Raw genomic sequence first — 24,015 nt, 5'->3', positions numbered from 1 at the left:
ATTGAATTATCTCGTGAAAACATATCCTCCCTATCTGTCCATCGAAATATTACTCTTCTCGTCAATCAGTCTCAGAGTCGTCTTTTATCTGTTCTGATCTTTTGCACCCACATAACTTGGGACTCTCCCTTCACCTAGTGCCAACTTGTTCCCTGACACTCCTCGACTCTTTCTAGACACATTAGCCTTCTTGAAGTTCCCTAAACATACCTTGCCTCTGCCCAATCTATTGCCTCTGTTTGTTTTGCAAGGACGTTTTTCATACCCAGTTTCACATAGTTAAGTGTGCTTCTTCACACTTCACACACTCCTGAAGAAAGCCTTTCTGACCAGCCTCTTCCCTCAGGGCCCTTCCTTATCCTTACCTAGGCAGATAACCCTAATTTAAGCTCATAGCAACCTGCACTTTTCCTTTATAGCAATTACTAAATATAATTTAAATGATGATTTTTATATTTACTTTGTGATCATTTGATTAACACACTCTCCCCAAAGAGACTGTGAGTCACGTGTCTTATTTTCCTCACCACCTTTCACATAATCAGTATTACATAAATATTCTCTGAATTTTATGTCCAATCACAATTATACTAAACTCTGACAGCTCATGTTTAATATTTTTGTGAATCCATTTTTAACACTTCCACTGGCCTATATAGCCTACACCCTGATAAATTAATGCCTGAGTTATGGGAAACTCTCCTGATTTCCCTGTAACCTTTTTTGCATTTTACTGTTCAAACGTCGTAGTTGGAGAAAATAAAGAGACTCATGGAGGAGAGTAAAAAGATGGGTATTGAAGTTTGCACAGGATTTTGATGGATGGCTAAGAAGTTTCCAAGGAAAGAGCAAAAATGTGGAGGTGAAAACATAGGAAAAGACATGCTCCAGTTCCGCAGTGTGTACCCAGACACTGTTGAAAAGGTCATTACAAAGAAAGAAATGAAAAGGCTGGCGTAACAGAGGAAACTCAATAAATGCAGGTGGGTTACAAAGACCAGACCACTTAGTGCTTTAAAAATGAGAGGTGGCGGAGAATGTCCCCCCATTGTAAGGCAACCTAAGACTTGGGAAACGGCATAGCACCCCTGGGTACAGAGGAAGGGCCTCCCTGGCTGCAAGTTTGTAGTAGCTGAGACTAAACAGTGATAAATCTAGAATGTGAAAAAATATTTATATTTTATTCTTTAGGTGATCCATTCTTAAATTTTAGTTTGCTTAAGAATTAGAAAAGCTTATAAAAACACATCTCTAGTGAACTAATTAACTTTATGTTGAATAAAATGTTACCATTAACTCATTTTTTCCAGTAGAGAAAAATCAAGCTGCACTCTAGGAAAAGAAACAAGAATTTTAAAAAGGAGACTATTTCCCTCCTCTAGAGCTCGTTCAAGAGATTAAAATATAATTCCTTTAAAAAATAACTCATCTACATGCCTACAATAATATTTTTAACAGGTAAGTATTTGTGAAATAGTAGTAGAAAAATAAATTCTCTAGAAGTGATCAAAATGTACTTAACAAGCTAAATACTGTCATTTTAACCTCAGGAAGTTGTAGTTTTTCTAATGACTCATTTATAATCTATTATGATATCCCAAGATAAATCTTGTAATTTTTAACACTGTAGAGTTGATTTCATATTTCTCTTCTAACGAAATATGATAAAAACAACACAGAAAAGAAAAAACAACTCAATGAAAACAGGCTCAAATGACCGTTTTTCAGAGTGTAAAATTTTCCGTAAAGAAAGAAATTTTAAAGCATCCCTTGAGCCTGTAACACACAGATATCTAGGTCAAGTTTGTCATTTATCTACCACTTTCAGACAATGAAACGACCACAGGGCAATTCTGCCCACAGCTGAGTGAGAATGGGGGTGAGTTAGATTTCTTGGCAGGTGATAAGATATCAAGGCTGTTGAGATGTTGCCATTTTCAGTAATATAATGAAAAGTCCTTGCAGAGACATGATTGAGCAGCAGTGAGTAAAGTGGAAGAAAACTAGGGAAACAGGCAACACTGTACTCTGCCTCCTGCAAGCCCAACCTCATGCTCCTCAAGTGCACATTTAAACGCTGAAAGACCCACCCACTTGGTACACTTGACCACTAAAACTGCACACCTGACACAGCGGCTATGAATACATATACACCTTCTGTTCACTGGCCTTGAAATCCTCTCTTCCCAGTCCACCAATCCATCCATTTTGGCACATGGGTCACAACAGAAATCATATCTCCCTTTAAGAAACACCATCCCCAGGGTTTTTTTTGTTTTGTTTCGTTTTGGTTTTTTTTGCCAAGATGAAACCAATCATCTGAATAGCAAAGGGAAGAATAGCCACAAGAAACAACAATTTGAATTGCTTTAAATATTTAAGTTAAAAGATTTGTAACAATTCATTTTAACATGAACTTTTTATCTCAATTTCAAACCAAGGCTGCATCACTTTTATTTCATCAATATCTAAAAATGTGATAGGCAGTCATCTCCTCACTGCACTTGAGATGAGCTTTTAAAGGACAGAGTGAGTCCAGTTGGATAGAGACACCAGAAAGTCTCTCTCTCAAATGGGGATAACGAAACCACCAACAAACGAGCCTCATGGCATGAAAGCCTGTCTCATTCCTGAATAGTTTTCCTCCTCATTTCGATCAAACCAGAGAAGGGCACAGGTGCTGAAAAAGACTAGGGGTCAGATTCCACCAGATACAGAGACCACATGGTACCCACCCTAGGCACAGAAATTGTCTCAACATTCAAATTCACAAGCGAACTAAAAACAGTAGCTAAGGCAGCAAATTGGCTTGTAAAAAATATTCATTCTGCTACCTTGCAAACTTTAAAAAGGTGTGTTTAAACCCTCTTTAATGCTTTATCTGGATCGTGCAAAGTGACACCAATTAACACTTCTCTAAATTTTCCATTACTTAGTGTTGGAGCATGTAGTGTGTGTTACTTTCTGTCTAAAAGCATATACTCTTCTGCCCTGCAGCTCTGAAGAAACAATATGTGAAAGGGACTCTCTGTCTCTATTCAAACCCCAAAGATCACCAATGTTAAGCACTAGTAGTCTCTAAATAATAGGAAAATAATGTTAGATTATAAACTAAAAGAATGCGGTTAAGTGTTAAACAAGTGTGTTAAAAGAATGATATGATCAAGACTATAAAATTACCTGATTTTAATTAACTAAAAATATGGTATATTTATTAGTCCCAACTTTTTGTTAAGGGAATTTTCAAACATACAGAAGTTGAAAGATCAGTGCAATGAACACCCATATATGCTCTACTTAGATTTGACAATATATTGTTTTTGTTTCATCTAACTATGCATGTGTGCAAATATATTTGTAAACATAAATATATACAGAGATATAGGTAACATCTGAAAAACATTTGTGGATACAATGACACTTCACACCTAAATGTTTCAACCTACATGTCCTAACAATAAAGATGTCCGCTTATCTAATGAGAAGGACATGATCAAGACAGTGTCACGTCACTTAGACTCCATTGTCTAAAGAATATATTATAACCACTTTCACATAATAAAAATTTTCAATGAGTTCTTACTCTAAACAACCTTCTCAGCTTCATCTCCCACAAATCTCCTTCACATACTCTTCTCCATTACTCTAGCCATGTAGATAGATTTTCCATCTGGGCATCTCAATGTTCTCTCTGCTATCATGTCCTGCACTATATTTTCTCTCTGTACAAACATTACTCTTTCTTCAAGAGCCATGAGAAATGACATTTCATGCAAGAAGCCTTCCTTGGTTCTTCCACAAACCCTTCCAAAGAACAGAGTAACCTCTCCTTGCTTTGCCATTCCCTACTGTGGTGTCATTTTGCAAACTTTCTTTGGTGCTCTCTAAGATAAAGGCACATGCTCATAGCATTTCTGTAGGCTGTACAAAATATTCCATAAATAATTGTTAGATATGTAAATTTTTTTTAAAAATCTCAATTTTATGTGTCAAGAAATAGTTCAATTATGAAAAGAATAAGTTTTTATTTATCCTATTCAAATTCTTTTCATGTTGATTATCCAACTCCCATTCTTAAAAACCAAATCACTTGCTCCGTTTACTGTACACTTAGTATGCATAAAGCAATCTTTGAACACTATAAAATGTACTTACCTTCTCATTATTGTAATAAGAGATGCTAAAGCCATCAAATTTCACCCATCTCTTCTGAAACATGCGTTTTCTATAAAACATATGAAATTGTTATTTTACATTTAAGTAACATGAACTTGAATTTTAAATACATTTGTAATGAAACTACATCGAGTATATTCCAGTTTCCTGTTAAACAGTACAGAAAACAATAGGCTAAGACAATGTACAGTTCTGGCAATGGTGCACAGGAAAATGTCAGCCGACACAGGTAGTTAAAGCAATGATACTGTTGTCAGTGTTGTCATCCACATTAGTAAGGTTGAGTGCAAAACAAAGTGTGGTCAGACACGCTATCAGTACACTTCTTTCCCTTAATGGGGATAATCCTTTAATGAAGATAATATAAACGTTCATCTCTCATTAAACTTTTAACATTTATCTTATTTTACCTTAATTTTTGCTTTGGAGCATGAATAATAATTTGCTAAAATAAAAAAGTTTTGTCAATTCGGTTTACACAAATTATTTAATTATGATTGAATAAGCCTTGCCTAAATATAGAGATCATTTACAATCACCCAAAATTCACTGAAACATTAACCTTTTTTGAAAAAGAATCATATAAAAGGAGAATGTCATTTAAAATGGTTACTGACATGAGAAACAAAGCAAAACAATGTAATCACACATTTTCTGTTTAGTCCTAAAAGAGTAAAAATCTTTTTCTGGCTATGTAAGGAAAAAGTAAAGAACCATTTCTACTTGAGGGTTTTTGTTGTTGTTGTCGTTGTTGTTGTTGTTGTTGTTGTTGTTGTTGTTTGGGGAGGGGTTCTGTTTCTAGTCCCTTCCGTGAAGACAGACAACCCTAAAGGTTTAGAATATCCTCTTGTCTAAGTGGCTTTCAGTATGGACTGATACAGTCTAGATACTTTTAGCCTTTAACACAGATAAGATATAAAAACTAAGTGTTTTTAAGTCATTTCTAAACAAATACATAAATAACAACCATGTCTATCCTTTCCTTTTGCAGTGTCCTAACATGTTGAAGATAAGGAACTGGCATAACTTTCTGAGATAGAGAAAGGACTTCAGGAAGTGTAGAGAATTTGTCTTCCAGGCTTTTTCCTGAGCAGCATACAGCTATTACTCAAGCAAAATGCAAGGGGCCTCCCATTAAGCACTGAATTGTGAAATAATAACATGTACACTTTAAAATCAACCTACTACCGCAACCTACTACCCAGCCCTCTCTCCATCTTTCTCCCTTATCTTTCTGCTTCTTTTTAACTTCTCTTGGTCTGCAAAGTGTTTTCTTAATACTGCAATACATGACATTGTTACAGATATCTGGTTTTCATTTCTTTCACCAATCCAAGGGTTCCTCAAATTCCCAGAAGTAAAATTAAAAGGTGAAGAAATACTATCAAACACACAATAATACACTGAACAAAATCAGTTCACACGCATTTCATGTTGATCTTGTCATATTTAAAGGCAGGTAAATACACATCTTCCCACACAATCTCAACGGCAATTCTATAAACCAAGATTTGGTTTGGGCCCCAGCTGCCATACATTATGAATGGTAGTAAAATAGCTCTGTAACTTACAACTTTCCATTTTATTATAAAAATAATCAACATCTATGTGTAGATAAATTCCTTAGGACCCTCCATTATCTCTGTATTCCCCTTGTCAATTATTCCTTATCTTTAAGAGTTCTACCTAAACCACCTCCAAGCATTTCTTCTCTAATGAGCCAATTCAAACAGAATACAAAATTATTCTCAAAGCACCCTCCCCTTTTCCTCATAGCTCTTAATACAATTTCCAATTATACATATCTGTGTACATGCTTAATGTCTGTCTCCCACACCAGCCCTTATGCTTTACAAGGACGAAGTCCAAGAACATTTCATTTTCTACTCCATGATCAGCAACTAACACAGAGACAAATAAAGCACTAAAAGAAGAATTCCTTGAATGAATGAGTGACATGAGTGTGAGTGGCTGGCTCCTTTTCCTTGGGTTCTCAAATGTCATTCCCTCCAAGTAGCCCTCTCTGACTCCCACATAGATCCTTCGGGTCCCCTGGGTCTCTTGCTCCATATCATTACTTAATCACACTTCGTAGATTTTGTAATTATATATTTGTTTTGTTTCATTCATCTCCCATGCTAGATGTTGAGTTACTTGAGTGTAGAAACTATTTATGTTTTGTTTCTCACTGTAAAACCAGTGACTACCACAGTTTCTAGTATATAAAATGTGCTTAATATATATTTAATGAACAAATGAGTGAATATATTTTCACTGAAAAATACTCAAATTTGCATTTTATATGTAGAAAAAATAAATACTAATAAAACACTTCACTTTTAATTTCATTTTTTGCTTTTTTCAAATACTACAGATCAGATTTTTATGTGACCATATAAAAGCTTTGTAAAACTATCTCATTAAAGAAAAATTAGAGCCTACAGAAAACCTGAAAAATCATTAATTTCCATTTAATTTTAAAATACATTTTAAATATTTTAAAATTATATTCTTTAAAATTTACTCATTTGGTATTTTTCTATTTAAAATGCAAATTAATCAACTTAAAAGATATCTCTAAAACTAAATCTATATAAACAATATTTTGCTCACTAGATGTGTCAACATTCAATTAGCTATTTTCTTCACGTGAACTTCAATACCTAATTCTAATAACTGGCTAATTAAAAAAATGTACATTTAGATCCTTTCTCACAATATTATTCCCCTTTCTACCAAATAAAAAATTGGATTTAATATTGGTAAATCCTATAAATTAATCAAAATTTCAACTAAAATATTAAAAGAGCTTGAGAAGGATGTATTTCTAAATGTAACTGTACAGCTTTAGTTAATAAATGCTGGTGAATATTAAATTTTTAAGAATTATCTTTTTTGTGCAAGAATTAAATATCTCTCTCGTGTATTTAACAAGTCCACTAAATTTCAGGCAACTAATTCCACTAGAATTATGTAAAATTAATCTACGACACACAGTTAGAGGTTGCTAAAATACTTTACACATTTTCTCTAAGTTATGCCTTTCTCTTAAATATCTTTTAACAACTGAATTTGTTTAGTAAATGTTAAGAAAAAAAGACAAAGTATGAAATATGATGTCACCCTAGCCTGTGTTCCTACTATCACATGACAGGAATTAGACCTGAAGAGATTTTAAACCCTTAGTCAATTAACAATTTATTTGGCACAATAATCTTGGTAATAAAAACAACAAACACGTATATAGTGCTTTGTTCTAGGCACTGCTGCAAGCTATATACAAATATTCATTCATTTAATCTTCCGAATAACCATATAAGTAACATTATTCCCATTTTACAGATGAAGGCACAGAGGCACTGGTAGATTTAATAATTTGCCCACATCACACAACCAGTAAAGAGCGTACCTGGGAGTCAAATCCAGGCAACCTGTGCTCTTAACCATGTGCAAACCCGACTCTAGCACGTTTTATAGCAAAGCCGTCTGGACATCCCTTTAGGCAGCAATAACATTTGACCTCTGCCCATTTTATGAGTTCAATTTTGCAAAGTACTTCGGAATTCCTTCAGGAAAAAAGGTAAAGTAGACAAGAAACATATTAGCCTAGGTTTTATCCTATTTTGTTTTTAGGGTTCTGAAGGGAAACATTTCTTTAAGAAGCTTTTTAAGAATAGTTTATAAGACTTGTGCAGTGTTATTGAATGGATTTCTACAAACTCTTCCCTTGAGCCGAGGTAGGGCAGGTGGTCTAAAGTTTCAAGTGCTTTCATAAATACAACTTCACCACCTGGTGTCAGTTTCTGTTGTGCCAAAATTATGTATCTTAAAAAATTCTTTTTAACAACAGTGTATGTACAAACAATTAAATCTCTATTTATAAAGTGTTAACACAGAGGTGCTTCTGTTTAATATCATTCCTAAGTGCCAGAAGGATTTTTTTAAAAAAAGAGTTCATCTGATAGCTTTAAAAAAATTCCCCAAATCAAACAAGCATGCTACTAATGATAGTTAAGATGGCAGAGGCTACCAAATTGTCATTTTTAAATATCAAACAACTGGAATGAACCTTAAAGGCACTAAGTCAAATATATGGCTTAATAAACCATGGTACTTAAATTATCACAAACATATATGTTAATCATTCTAAACAATATATGAGAAAAAATATATCAATATGCTTTTCCAGATTCATCTCCCTCTTTTATATAATCCTAAAGTATTATATGCACATTTTGTCATTCTCTGCCCTAACCCTAGACACAATATTTTTTAAACTACAATTTCCGAAAGTATAGATTTTTATCTAACCACTCATTTTTTATTTAGCTAATTATTTTACCTAATTACTCTTTTAAGTATGACACTTATAAATGATGTAATATTAGTTATGAAGTATTTTATAGATACAGTTCCAAGGAATTATTATATTTCAATAAAATTCCAGTATGTTTCTATTCTAAAATGCATTTCTTCTCTTTTAAGCAAACCAAAATGAGAGCTTCCAAGATTATATGAACCAAAATGTGTTTGGAGTTAAAAAAAAAAAAAAAAAAAAAATTCTCTAAAATCCCAGCTTCCATCTGCGCTATATCTAACCCTTCAAATGAGAAAAATATATTATTTAACATAAAATTCCAGGTGCTGAAAATACTTTTTAAAGTCAATGATAAAGCATGAATTTTTGTGTGTGACAACCAATTTTTACAAAGAGCTTAGTGATTACATGATATATGAAAAAGCTATGTTAAAAGATTCACACTTCTATTGTAAGGAGTCATACTCTGTTAAAAAAAAAAAAAAATCCAACATGAAACCAGCTTCTAGTCAAGATGATCAATTAAAAACTTGCATCTACCACTACCTCTCCCCAAACTTCAAAGGATTAAAAAACAAATAAAAATAAATACCTACAAACCAACACTGAAGACAGGAACAATATTTAGAAATCAGGAAAGCAGAAGGAAGGAAAGGAAGTGATTTAGGGGGCTTCAGAGAGCCAATTGCTAAGCCTGAAATTGATCACACTGAGAGGAAAACCAATTCACCCACAAAATCTCAGAAAGTCTCAGGAGAAGTAGGCACCAATTAATTCTGGAAGTTACTATGAAGGACAGAGGGTTGCTGAGGACACAAAGATTTGTTGAAAGGCAATTTAAGAGAGAAACTTGTATCCTCATCACTCCATCCCAGAATCCCTTTCTCATTTCACACTGTTGGAAGACTGCCTCTCTTCTTCTTCAAAAGAAGAGTAGTGTTTTTCACTGGAGTAGATCAAACAGGTGGTCTCTGGACCGGAAGTCTCAGACATGGCTAACAGTAGGGGACAGTATTAAGAATAGGAGAATTAAACGAAGTCTGTGTTGTAAATATTTACACTCCAAGTCCACTTTCCCTACTAAGCTCCCAAAAAACTTTTTACTAATCTTAACACCCTCAAAAAGGGGATTCTTTTAAAAGATACTGGCATGAGGAGTCTCCAAGGAAACATATTAGGAAAGGTCTAGCAAGATCATCTTACGAAAAATAGCAAGACTTATCAGTCTGTTCTAATCAGCTTTGTGAGATCTCACTTTAAAAATGAACAGCCAAAAATTAACAAGACATTTGAGAAAACCATCTCAAAGGTAAAAGATGGGAAGGACCGCCCCCTCAAAAAAGGTGAAAGAAACAGATGCTTTAAAAACATATTGATTTCCTCAGAGATATAAGAGAATATATTGTATCCATGGAAAATTAACAGTGTGTTATTTTAAAAACAGTCAAGAGAAAGTGTTTTCAATATTAAATACAGGATAACAAAACACAAAACTGGGTTTCAAAATACAAAGTAAAGAAACTTTCCAGAAATGAAAAAATGGAAAAGCTACATTTTTATCAGCAGGAAGTCCAACACTAAAGTACCAGGAATTTCAGAAAGAAAAAACAGAAAATTTATCAAAGAAATAAAATAAGAAAATCTCTCAGAATTGAAAAACAGGCTCTATATAAAGGATCAAGAATCAGATTCTTAGCACCAGTTCTACAATACTAGAGATCAGGGAAGACTACGGACTGCTGATCTGGAGATATTCTTTTCAATCAAGATTTCCAAACCATGAAAAATCATCAAAAAGCATACTTAGAAAAAAAATGACACCAACATGCAAGATCTCAAAAAATATACCTCCTATCTACCTTTTTTCAGGAAGCCCCAAGGAGGGAGGGTGTGGGGTGAGGGCAGTGTGCAATGACATGAGATTGAGGAAAGACAAAAACACTAGAGAGAGGTGTAGAGAATTCCCAGGATAGTGATGAAGAGAATCACAGAATGCTAACTGTGCAGCAGGCCTGGGAAACAACCAGCTCAAACTAAACAAGTTTTCTTAGGAGGCTGTAGGATGATGAAACTGATACATATATGTATTTTGGTCACTTCAGAGATGTATATTTCTGAGGAAGAATATTAGGATAAATGAATAACTATATACAATATTAAGCAACCAAGAAATAAATCAACAACTATTAATTCCAAGAAAAACTAAAGGTTGCAAATGAAATAAAAATTAATTACAATATGTTTCATAGCTCATCTACACAAAGAATATAAAACTACAGATATTACCTAACTTTTATGTAACTTTATTAAAAGGATGATTAATAAGAATGGAATGTAGGAGAGACAGTAATAAAAATGAATAAATATCATATTCCATGGTAGTACCTCAACAGTTAATTCCTAATACTGAAAAGTAAGAATCAGTATAAAAATATTATTAAGATAGACAAAGTAAATACCAAAAGAAACTACTAAAAGAGTTGAAAGTGGCTCTCTCCTGTGAAGAAGTAGAAGGGGAGAAAAAATTTGCTGTTTTTTTTTTTTTAATAAGCCACTTAGAACTTTCTGATTCTTTAAACTTATGTACTTTTATAACCACCAAAAATTTTAATTTTGAAAGTTTAATGTGAACACATGATCTCTTTGCATTACATATGCCAGGAAAAGAACTGGCTAGAATTCACTTTCAGTAACATTATCAAAGGTCACCCGAAATAAAATGATGCCCTTCTGAAGAAAAAGAAAACTGAGGTTTATTGAGCCCTGATTAAGTAAAAGGCCTAATGTTACCTACTTTTCCAACTGATCCCACAAACGAAGTCTTGACCTTATAGTTTGATGTGGGAAATGGAGTTTCTGAGACGCTGAGTCACACAGCAAATAAGCAATAGCTTGAAACTCTAATTTTAATCTGACCCCAACGCCCTCATTTATTTCTCTGCAGTTAGACTGAAATAAAGCCATGTTATTTTAATAAACACTAAAACTAAAAATTTTCCCTCAAACTACAAATAAAATATTGAGGCTTTTTATTTGTTTGGCAGTCTTTACAAGTGATGATGATTTGATATAATGGCCAACTAGTTTGTCAATACTATAAAAAAGATACTTTTTACCAGAGATTTAAGTTCAACAAGGTGATGGATACATAACACCTGGGTCGGACAGAGACTTGTCAACTTTGTGCTAACAGCTGCTTTTCACTGAAAGGCCAGCCACAGGCCAGCATTCTCATAAGATTTGCACTCACACCTGTGTACCATGGAGGTAAAATGGTTCCACTAAAGCGGTCTTAGAGACACTGAGCACTGGCTGGAAAATCAGTTACTGACAACATCACCAGCAGTATAAGCTCGGATCTCCCCCCTAGTCATGGGCACCGGCTTCTTAGTAATCTGGCTCTTAACCACTGCCTGGGATTTGACTTCTTCTTGGTATTTGACCACTGGCGTTTTGATTTTCCCTAAGGTCTCTGTTCAACTTGAACTTGAAATTCACTGGCAGTTTCTCCTTCCTGATCCTACAGCCCAACCTCACATCTTTTATAAAATAACCCCAACTAACAAATACTGTCCATCTCACAGACTTCAAGACCTTCAGATATTGCATACGTTAGTACTCTTTCGCTCCCTCTAGCTGGAAAAGTAGTTCATCTAAAAATGCCAGTTCAAAATGTATCCATTTTCCAAAAACCAACAGAACTGTGGCTACTTCTCCCTATCAAGTCTATCAAGAAATGCTTTCTCAACCCCTCTGTAACCTCATGATTCTGTACTCTGTGGACCTTTCTGTCTTTTGCCTTTATTTTTATTTTCATATTTTTTTCTGTTCTAAATGGAAAATACAAAAAAGAAACACATTTCACTTATCTTTGTTCTTCTCCATAAATTCTTAAGTATATTTTTACTTAAATAGCTGAATTAGCCTCACATGTTCAGCTTCTGCTGCTGTCTCAGGGTCACATTATCACACAATGCTTCCCCATGATTAAAAATTAATACTATTTTTTTAAAGAGAATTTAGTTGACTGCTTCTCGGCCTTTTGGCTAAGATCAAGTGGAGAATTCGGTTGAGTAAGAAATAAAAGTCCTAAAACATCTCGTCAAGTAAAATATTAACTCCTCAAGATATACTGCAGTTTTTAAAAATACACTCTGTGCTGAACAAACATCTTTAGGAAAGACCAAGTTGAAGTCAAAAGGGTTTTCTTATTGCAGATATTCTTGGATATTTCAATATGTGCATCTCCTGGAATGGGTACAGCACACTGAAGCATGTTTTCTTTTATAACTCACAGGATTCTTCCTCTGAGTTACATATTTGGAAAATTCTGGAATAAATTATATCCAGTCTTTCATATTTGCATCTAGTCATATTTGCTGAGAAGCTTGAGTTTAGTAGCTACAGCTAGAAAAGGGCAAGGGGAGAGACTTGCTTTTAATCCTTAAAACTCAGTGAGTTTTATAAAACAGGTACTTATTTATTAAGTTTTTCATCTGCTTGACCTCCTTGAAATACTAATAAAAGACCCAAGTTCAACATTTTATCAAGTTTCTTCCACACAATTTTGTAAACCAATAGTATCGGGCTATATTATAATTAGATCATTCAAATATTTAAATAAATTTCATACTTTAAGCTAAATAGGAAATGTTTCAATATTTGGTTGCATAATGTTACACAATTATTTTCTTAAATAAATATTAGGCAATTTTCACATGTTGTTCATTAATTCAGAACTAGCATTTCCATTTCAAAAGCAAACACATACTCAATCATGTGAAATAAATCCAGATTATAAATTTGATTATTTTGTTTAATGTCACTCATGACCAAGGACAGTTTCAAACAGTACGTGGAGGATAAAACTGAGTGCAGTTATTTGTTTTTAAACTGTGTTCTGACAATACATGTGTCTTTAAGAAGGAAACAGAATTATAACAAGAACACTGAGAGTCCACTGCTCTGTTAATGTATACCAGCACTATCAATGGCACCTGCAGATTTTCACCCAATATAGTGTTTAGAATTCAGTTTTACAAAATCTCTATTAAAACAAACAAACAAACAAACAAAAAACCTAGCTGTTTTAGGAGAATTTAAAGAAAAAAATAAGGTTAATGCTAGGGTTTTTTTTTTTACTCATTCATTCAACAGCAAACACTAAGAACATCTACCACGTTCCAGGCAGTGTTCTAGCTACTGATGCCACAGGAAACAAAAGCCAATACAGATGCTGTGCCCATGAGCACACAGAAGATAAATAAATCATCCAGTATATGAGTCCCAGAGAGAAAAATTAAGGGAGTGATGGGGTGGTATGAGAGAGGCAGAGATAATTTTAAATTTAGTGTCCAAGGCCTCAATGCAAAGGAGACATTACAGCAAGAACTTGAGGGAAATAAGGTATAAGCCATGCTGCTCTCAGGTGAGAGAGCATTCCAGGCAGAAAGAAGAACAAGTGCAAGCATCCCTGAAGAGGGCTCTTGCTTCTTATTCCTTTTATGTTTAAGAGAATAATAGGAAGTGGTTTCCTTATTTGGGGATTGTTTAGGTTATAATTTTCTATTTGGGGTTCAGGGGAGATGGAGGAAAGTGGTAGAAGGTTTGAGGCAACTATCTAATCTGTCTTGTGACTCTATGGCCCACAGGCCAAATCTGGCCCATTATCTGTATTTATAAAGTTTTACTGAAACACAGCCTCATGCATTAGCTTACATATTCTCTATGGCTGCTTTCATGCTACGACTGCTGAGCTGCTGATGTCCCATAGAGATCGTATGGCTGTAAAGATTAAAATATTTATTATCTGACCATTTACAGAAAAAGTTTGCTAATATCTTTTCTATGGAATTCAGAATGTCATCTAAATTAGCGCTGCCTGCACCAAAGAGACATGTGACCATGAGTTAAACAAAGCTTAGTAACCTCTGCATAAGGAATCGGTAGGCATCACTTTTTATAACTAATGAGCATCTCAAACAACCTCACAACGGCCTATGGAGTCTAACTGTGAAAAGGAAAAATTCAGATTCTACTTCTAGTCTAATAAATACATGCTTCTTGGCCAGTTACACATATTTCTATCCAGTCATAGCAATATAATCATGGAGAAGAATTTTTTTTAATTTCTTAGTGATATAACAAGCTCTTTTGTTTACTTTCCTATCTCCATTCATCCAGGTACCCAGGAGAAAAACTTTTAAGCCCAAAAAGTTTCCCCTAAAATACAAAAATATAAATCAGAAAACTTAGAGCATCTAACTGTAGGCAGGTTCAGAATAGAAATGATGGAGAGTCAGGTTCTGATAGAGAGAAAGGGAAAATGTTCTAACTGTCCCAGAGGTGGCCAATAATGGGGAAGGTTCTGCAGTGTGCCCAGAGAATAAACAGACCAACTCTGCAAACAGCAAGGTGCCACCAGAGTTCAGGAGATCATACAGAAAACCATAGCTGCTAAGGACTCAGGACCCAGAGTCTGCTAAATCTTCTGGTGATATTTTGAGAGAGCCCTACGATCTCTCTAAACACTTAAATTAAACAAAAATGAAAGATTTGAGCACATTCCAGCTCACTGTTTCATTCCACCAGTATGTATGTTTGAGCGCTGACTCATTTTTGCTATTTGACTTTGTCATCCTAATATAACCAGAAAGGAACTAATACCAAGAAGTACTCTGCTTCGGTTTATTCAACATCTAGTTTGCTAAAAGAATGCAATTCTATGAAGTATTAACCACATAATTATTAACCATAAAAGTGTTGCCGTTTGAGTTTTTTGTTGTTGCTGTTTTTGGGTTTTCTTTTCTTTCTTCAGAACTCACTAGTCAACTGATGCTTCTTCTGGTAATTTTTTTCTAATACAATTTATTTTAGGTCAAATGAAGGCTTTCTAGAAATGTGTACATTTGGGAGGAAATAGAGAAAACCAGCACATTGTAGAGACTCATCATGTTAATTACTTAAACATGAGAGGTTTAACCCCCAAATAATTTAATAATCCATAAGGAACATTTCAAACAAGTATTTTAAAAGACATCCAAAAATAAAGATGCCAAAAAAAAAAATCTAATTAAACATTATCCCTCCCCAAAGATTTCTCAGTACTAGAAAATTCTTACAGGACATAAGTTTCTCTGTAAACAGAAATGATAAAGCTATTTGAAAAGTATAATATTCAAGAGACCTGACCTTCTGTGCAACATGAAAAATCAAAATATATCAATAATGATGAAGCCCTAAATCTAACAATAACATACTTTTCCTTAATTACAATAAGCCTTGTATTCCCAAACAGAACACTATTATGATATGAGCAAAAGCTAAACAGTGTGGGCTGAGTAATACTAACTCAATCTGTGTTGATTTTCTTTGCTATAAATTGGGACACAGAATAGTGTATTTTGGTGCAAAGTTAGAAACTAACCTTAAGAATCTAGAGGTGAAATAATAACTTCCAGTTTTTACTGCTCTTCAGAACCTTAACCCAGCATTCCATCTAGCGCACTACACATGTTCCTCCCTATGTCTAAAGAATGGCATTTATTTACAAAAGCATGTTGCAAGTACCTAAAAACTGGATCTGTAGGCAAAAGGGAGAGGGAGTAGGAAAGGATGGAGAATGGCAGCAACCTAAAAGGTTTAGAAATAACATAGAATTTTTTTAAATGTTATCTATGGAAAAAAAAAAAAGACTACATACATACCCTTGAGGAGAGAGTTTGTCCAGCCAGCCTGATTTAACCTTCCTGGCAGATGATCCATAAAAACAGGCATAAGGAGATATCGCGTTTGAGGAAATGGCTGATGATGACTCAGCATTTCCACTTGTCGAGCTTAACGGATAACTGTGCCTAGTGACAGGGTCCAAATTCAGTGCTTTTTGAGTCCTAGATTTAGATGCCTTTGAATTTTTTCTTCTTAAACTCTGAAAGCATTCTTCTACTGTTGAATATTCTGAATCTGAAGCACAGTCTATCGGAAAACTTTTTTTGTCTTCTCGAGGTATCCAAATATCTTCCATCTTGTCTTCACTTACATTCTCTCTCCTGTTATCATATATGCTGAACAGAAAAGTATAGTGTAAACATTTCAAAGTGCTACATGTCATTTAAGCTGTCAGCTACTTTTTTAAATTTATAAACTACCAACTGCAGAAATTTAAGGCCAAGAAAATCTTAAATTAACCCATGTGATAATTTTAAAAACTCTTCCAGAAAAATTAAATAGAAATCTCTCATTATCCTAAGACATCTCTGAACACTACTAGGCATAGTATATTTTTTCTTACGTATCATTTAATATATTTCTTCCAAAGGTTGGGTGCGGGTAGTAAGGATGGAGACTGACCATACTTTTGCATCACAACTTAAACATCTTCACTGGCCCCATTTAGCGGCCAGCTCAAACCCTAGTGCCTGGGCAACATCATGAACCACTAACTTACCTTTCTGGAGATCTTACTTCCAAACTTGTTACCTCTTCTCTGGCTTTCCACTAATCAACTCCAAGGACCCTATGTTCCACTATAATGTACTAAAACATGGACTAACTGTGAGTGGTGATAGCCTTAGTATTATTTTGCACCGCTAATGAGGAAAAACTTCACCACCATGCTAACTAGAAAATGAGAGTCAGGGTATACTCAGAAGGTAAAAGCCGGGTAGCATATAATATTTACTATAATATATTCATAATAGCTAAGCATATTGCTATAAATTTAAGAAATGACAAAATAAACTCACTGAGTAATTTATGTATAATAAAACTCATTACAAAGTATTTTTTGCTAATCAATAAAACAGATGTATCTGGGGGTCAAATTACGTCCTTCTAGATATGTTCTAAAAACCATTACTTCCTTAAAGAATGATTTAGCCTGGCCCCTTCTACATTTTCCATAATAAGAGGTCCACATCAAATGCTTGCTGAAGATACTCAATTAGTATTTTGGTATCATCCTTAAGTTTTAATATTTTCCTTAAGTTTAGTTTCAACTCAAGGAAACCCACAACAGTGCTGGCCTTGGAAAATGAAGAATAAAAAAGAAGATAAAACGGATGTCAAATAATGATCCAGTACACCAAATCCTAATAAAGCTGAGAGAAAAATAAAATTTAAGTTGGTGTCTTAAAAACTCTAATTTCATGTGTGATTCAAATAACTGAATAATTGTCAATGCTGAACTTCCAATAGAATACTACATTACATCCGTAAAAATTCTGCACCTCACATAGTGACATTTTTTGCACTGCCCTTTTCTTCTTCATATTAACATAACTTCTCATCTTAAAAGTACAATCCTAGTCACCTCATAAATGACACTGTGGAGCAGAGAGTGGTTTCAATAAGAGAAAAAACAAAAATAATCTGCTATAGAATATCACTATATTCTTGATTTACAGACTAAATTCAATTATTAAAATGAATTCTGTTTTTGAAACATTTAAAAAGATTTGAACTTACCAATGTAAACTATTTTCTTAGAACTATATTATGAGCAAGAAGTCAACATTTTATTCAAAAGAATTAATCATCATCAATCATGACCACATACCTTGATTCGATAAAAAATGAGTTTCTTTCAGTAGTTCCTTCCCCTTTGGGTTTTTCTTCATGGGTCCAAAATTCATTCTTTATAGACCTCTTCTATTAAAAAAAAAAAAAAAGAAATGCACTTTTTTTAAGGTTGCAATATTCTACAAAGATCCACAATATCTAGGTCTAGTTGTAGTAAAGAAATAACTAGTTGCCTAGATCAATTTTCAGTAAAAATTTAATTAGGGAGATAATATTAAAAAGTAGCTTTTCATGACTTTTTTAAATATTTTATTTAAATCATTAATAACAACCATTTCAACTAAGAAAAACAAAAATGCTAATCGACAATAAAATGTTTACTTTTACTTTCCAACTTACATTTTGTCTTCTAGCTTTTCTTTATCATTACCCAGAAATAAAATAGCAATTGAGCACAAGTACTAGATTGTAAAGACTAAGGCATAAACTGAATAATTAAGATATGGAAATAGTTAGAAGTCTGTATTTGTGTATAAAGGCAAAGCAAAATCTAGGAGGGGTTATCTATTTGCTTTTCTTTTACTGGGTTTTGGGTTTGTTTGTTTTTTTAAGTAACTTGTGGAAATTTTTGAAAACCTATTTCTAAAGTCTAACTGAAAATGAGTTTCTGTGATATATATTTAAAGATATAAATTTAACATGATTTTACTGAACAGTATTTTCCTGACTGAAAAGTTCATTCTTCAATAAAACATTCTTCAAACAGCTTACAGGAAAATGAAGTGGCAAATATACACAAAAGAGAAAAGAACTGAATATGAAAAAAAATTAAAAGATATGAGACTAACCTTGGAATTTTCTAGTCTCTGGAAGAGAAAAGTCTCTCCATATGGAAAGATGGAAGATGAGTTCTCCTCATTTGAATCTTCTGCAGGAATTACAGAATGAGAATGGAAAGATGTGAATAATGTGAATTATTATTTTTAAAAAAGGTATGCGTTTAACTATTTTAAAGCGATATTACAACTTAAGCTTTTTTCTCTGAGAGTCCAAAATTATGCTCAGAATTTTTATCCTCTAATCAAGTCTCTCCATGATCTTGATGTAGCATTCACTGTATATATCCCTTACTTCACACTATGACATATTACTATTTTTTTAGTGTGATATATCATATATGTCCTTGCTATCCTCTAAGAATCACATTAATATAACGAAGCACATTTTCCACATACAATGAAAATTTTCATGGTGCCAATTATGTTAATTCCTAATTAAGAGAATTGTATTAACAGCTGAAAATTAATCGTAATTCTATGACTTTCGATAAATTATAAAAGTTCATTAACTAGATGCTATACCACCCAAAATACCAGAATCTACTTAATATAATCCCTCTAATTCCATAGCTACTAACACATGTGTAAATAAAATTATTTCAACAGAATTTCCACCATCTTTGAATTACACCAATCTACAGGAAAAGATTCTCAACACTTGCATTTTCTAATACGGCAAAAAAAAAATTAAAATAAAATGTTAAGGTTCAGTAGCCAAGCGTTTGGATCTTATTGTTGAGGAGAACGTTCTTTAACTTGTAGAAGGAGAATTTTTAAAAAGAAAGAAAAGCCTCTGTCAATGATCAATTCACCAGAGCAAAGTCAGCCCTTTCCTGTTACCATGGCAAAATTACTTCCCATAAATCTATGTCCTGTAGTTCAGACTGTCAGAAACTACTTAATTCAGTTAAATGCCTTCGACTGTGGCTAATGATAATGAAGCTTGTACAAAAAAATCTTTTTATATTGCCACATGATAATTTCCAGGAGTTTGCGTGTATAGTAGTGCCTTTTAATGCACTCACTTTTAAAAGTGTCTGAAGTAATATGAACCCTCCCTAGCAGACAGTTATTCCCATTATTCCCTGTTCTGCAGGTGGGCTGCCTTCTCAATCACAATTTAAACACATTTAAGACTATCGAATGAGTGCTAATTTACAGAGATTTGCAATGCTAAGACTCACTTTGCTGTGTCACAGACTTTCCAGTTGAGGTAGCAACATTTCTTCTCTCTCGGAAATAGCTTAAAGCAAAGAGAAAAACATATAAGTTAAAATAGGTAAGTAAAAATAGGTAAGTTTTAATCTTGAGTAAAGGATTAATTATAGAGACATACATACATTCTTTGGAGTAGAAAAACCAATACTAAAAAATAATTTTGAATTTAAATAAACAGAATGGCGAAATTCAACAAAAGTGTTTTTCTGAATAGCGTAAAGGAAGAGATTTAATGAATTTACAAGTGTTTGCTTCTCACATTTATAATTCAGAAAAGCAAATAAACATATTTGTCCAATGCTAGTATGAACAAAGGCAAGTTCAAAATGGCTGTTCTTATCCATCTGAGAAACAAATTTTCTAACTAGAATTCAGTATTTATGTAGTTTTCCATTTTGTCATTAGCTTTATAGTAATGAACAAAAAATGTGTCTGGCTCTATGAGCATAATATGAAAATAAACAAGACTTTTTCTCAAAGGTCTTGAGAAAGAAACATTATACATTACAAGTAATGATAATACAACATAACAGCAATAACAAAGGGGAAAAAAAAAAACGAATACCTGCTACTATAGGAAAGAATTCTACCTAGTTTTCCAGATAAATATAAGGACCTGGGCAGTGCCCTTAAATACATATCTGCCTAAGTAACTACAAGTAAGAAAATTTAAAAGAACAACAAAAAAACAGAAATCAATAAAACAAAATATGGACAACATTTTTAAAATAATTTGTAACCAAAAGCTGGTTCTTTAAAAGATCAATAAAATTGATAATCCTCAGGGAAGGAAAACAAAAGATTGAACATAAATTACCAATATTAGAAATGAAAGAGGGGACATCGCTACAAATCCTGCAAACATGAAAGGAATACTTACAGATTATTAAGAAAAACTTTATGTCAATAAATTCAACAGATTAGATAAATTGGAAAAATTCCTTGAGACACAAATTACCAAATATGACACAAGAATAAACAGAAAACTTTGCTATCCCTATATCTATTTAAAAAATTGAAGTTAGTGATTAATCACCTACTCACAAAAACACCAGGTCCAGATATTTCACTGGTGAATTCCACCACTTAAGGAAAAAATACCAACTCTACACAAACTTTTTCAAAAATAGGGGAGGAGGGAGTACTTCCAAACTCATTCCTTAAGCCCAGTATTACTGATATCAAAACCACTCAAAAACAATACTACAGATATATGTTAGATAAGCATTCCTCAAGAACATGGATTCAAAAATCATTAACGAAATATTAACAAGAAAATCCAATATATAAAAATACGACCAAGTGAGGTTTACCTTAGAAAAACAAAATTAGTTTAACATGGAAAAATGTAAGTCACCAAATTAAGAAAATAAGGGAAACAAATCACATGCTCATGACGACAGATCCAGAAAAAACACCTGACAAAATTCAACATCCAATAATGACAAAGATTCTCAGCAAGCTAGAAATAGAAGGAAACTTCCTCAACCTAATAAAGGGAATTAATGAAAAACCTACATCATAACGAATGGTTAAAGATTTAATAGTTTCCCCTGAGACTGAGAGTAAGGCAAGGAGGTCTGCTCTACCTGTATTCACATTAATTCGGTGGTCCCAGCCAATACAACAACATGAGAAAAAGAAATAAAAGGCATGTAGATTGGACAGGAAGGTATCTTATACCTAGATATCTTATACTTAGAAGGTATCTAGTAAGTAGAAAATCGTAAACAATCTACCAAAAAGCTTCTGAAAAAAGTAAGTCTAGCAAGGTCCAGGATAAAGGGTAAATGCTTTTAAAAGTCAATAATATTTCTAAATACTGACAATGAACAACTGAAAAATGATTTGAAAATACAATTTTTACAATGAAATACAAAAACATGAACTACCAAGGAGTAAAGTTATCAAAATATGGGCAAGATCTGCACACTGAAAAACTATAAAACATTGCTGAGAAAAAATAAAGACCTAAATAAGTGGACAGATATAACATGTTCATAGTTTAGAAGAGTCAACATTAAAATGTCAATTCTCCACATATTGATATAGAGTCAACATAATCCCAAATAAGATGCCAATGGGCTTTCTTTTAAGTGACCGTAATTTTCATACAACTATAAATAACCCAGAATGGTCAGAACAAATTTTTAAAGGAACAACAGAGGCACAACACCTAAAGAAGAGGGCTTTGTGACTTGTACCAAAGGATAAAATAGTTGCATGAATGATGTATAAAAATCATTAAACTGAAAAGAAAGATACCTCTTCAGTAGCTGAAAGATACCTGTTTGTTCCTGCCTTGAGCACTAAGGAGGATTTTCCTGGAAGGATGAGAGGACGCACCTATCACTCCCAGGGAAATGGCAGCTGGTTTGGACTTGCTTTCTGCTTAGAAGTCTCTGTGGGACTAGGGAGACTTCCAGGTGAAGGCGATAAAGAAAAAGCTGGCTTTTCCAGCCTACTTCTGATCTGGCCCTCAAGAGAGAAGAATTTAAAAGGGCACCTGAGGTGCATTGTTCAGCACAGCCCCACCCAGCCCAGCCTTCCTGAGAAAAGGAGCAGACAAGAATTCAGGGAAGAAACCCGAGGCAAGAGCAAAAATAATCCATTTGACTGGAGACTCAACAGTGTCCAAGAAACCAGAGGAACAGTCTGGAGGGACTGTCCAGGAAAGAAAAACAAAGGACTTCACCTCAGGAAAACACGTCCAGAACTGTATTTCTTTTAACAGTTGTATGAAATGTTTAATTAGCAAATAAATTATGTTAAAAGCATCAGCCACAGAGAAATATATTTATTTGGTACATTAAGGACTACACTGTCATTTAGATGTTATTTGATTAGAGAATATCTCAGATTACATAATCCACAATTTTATTTTAAAAGTCATAAAACTTTTAAAAACGTACAATTATCATTTGCAATTCTGGTGAGGACTTTAAGTAAAAATAGACACTGAAGTTTGAAAATGACTTAATTACTTTCTTATTTTATGATCTAACCACGATAAATGCATAGCTACCATTTACTGCCATAATCAAAGGAGAAAAAATAGGCTACAGTGGGTAATCTGGGTAATGACGCAGATGCCACTAAGTTATTTACTACTAATTCTCACGTTATTTCCATTCTAATTTTCAAAGACTCATGGTCACAATAGTGTAGAACCTGGAAAAGAAGACACCTACCATAAGGGCTTAAGGGCTCCTGCTGGCTAGCCAGGCTCAAAAAAAAACAAACGAACAACAACAAAAAAAAAAACATAACATAGCAGCCATTTCTACACTGGGGCCTCTCACTCAAACTGCAATGGAGAGAGAAGCCTGCACTAAAACTACCTGCCTCCTGCACTGAACTGCCTCCCTGCACTGTTCCTGCTGTCTAAGCCAGCCCTTACAAAGGAGTTCCTGGAATTACATTTCAACCAATAGGACTGAAATTGTCTCCATCCAATTCAAGATGTGCAGCTATATCCCCATCAGCATCTTCACTAGCAAGAGCAGCTTCATTCTGAACAATCGGGACACTGCCTTTTGGACCAATCAAACTGCAAGGATTTGGAGCCTCATTTGCATGAAAACAAACCAATCCTGGACCAGAGGAGGGGACTTATCTCTATATATGTCAGCTCAGGGAGTGTAGTTTTCCTTTCCATCTAAGACTGAAGACTGCATTTCCCCAGCTGAAGCTGAAATCACTAAGACGTCTCGCTAGAGCAGCGTGAAGCAGAACAGAGCTGTCTAGCCAGAAAGGGGCCTGGCCACAGGGCTGCCTCACAGCCGTGCTATTCCACGTGTGCTGCTTCATAATTGAGCTATAACGCTACTGCGCTATTCCACAGCTGTGCTTTTCTCACTGTGTGCTCTGTCACAACTGAGCTGTTTGCACTGAATAAAGTTTCATTCTTCACCACAAACAATCACAGGTTGACAATGGGAATAA

General features: G+C 34.0%; 1 protein-coding gene across 2 annotated transcripts in view; it reads right to left on the bottom strand.

The window, feature by feature from the left end:
- ARAP2 (ArfGAP with RhoGAP domain, ankyrin repeat and PH domain 2) overlaps positions 1 to 24,015 on the bottom strand; it is a 157,461-nt gene that overhangs the window by 117,304 nt on the left and 16,142 nt on the right. For both annotated transcript variants that reach the window (XM_039848861.1, XM_039848862.1), the window contains exons 3-7: positions 20,037 to 20,095; positions 18,862 to 18,941; positions 18,051 to 18,142; positions 16,201 to 16,557; positions 4,156 to 4,225 (exon numbers count right to left, since the gene is read on the bottom strand). In XM_039848861.1, the coding sequence (XP_039704795.1) occupies positions 4,156 to 4,225; positions 16,201 to 16,557; positions 18,051 to 18,142; positions 18,862 to 18,941; positions 20,037 to 20,095 (658 nt within the window). The remainder of the gene's footprint in view (positions 1 to 4,155; positions 4,226 to 16,200; positions 16,558 to 18,050; positions 18,143 to 18,861; positions 18,942 to 20,036; positions 20,096 to 24,015) is intronic.

The sequence above is a fragment of the Pteropus medius genome, unplaced genomic scaffold (genome assembly GCF_902729225.1).
Source record: "Pteropus medius unplaced genomic scaffold, Ma_sr-lr_union100, whole genome shotgun sequence".
Classification (NCBI taxonomy): domain Eukaryota; kingdom Metazoa; phylum Chordata; class Mammalia; order Chiroptera; family Pteropodidae; genus Pteropus; species Pteropus medius.
This window is presented reverse-complemented; position numbering and strand designations above follow the sequence as displayed.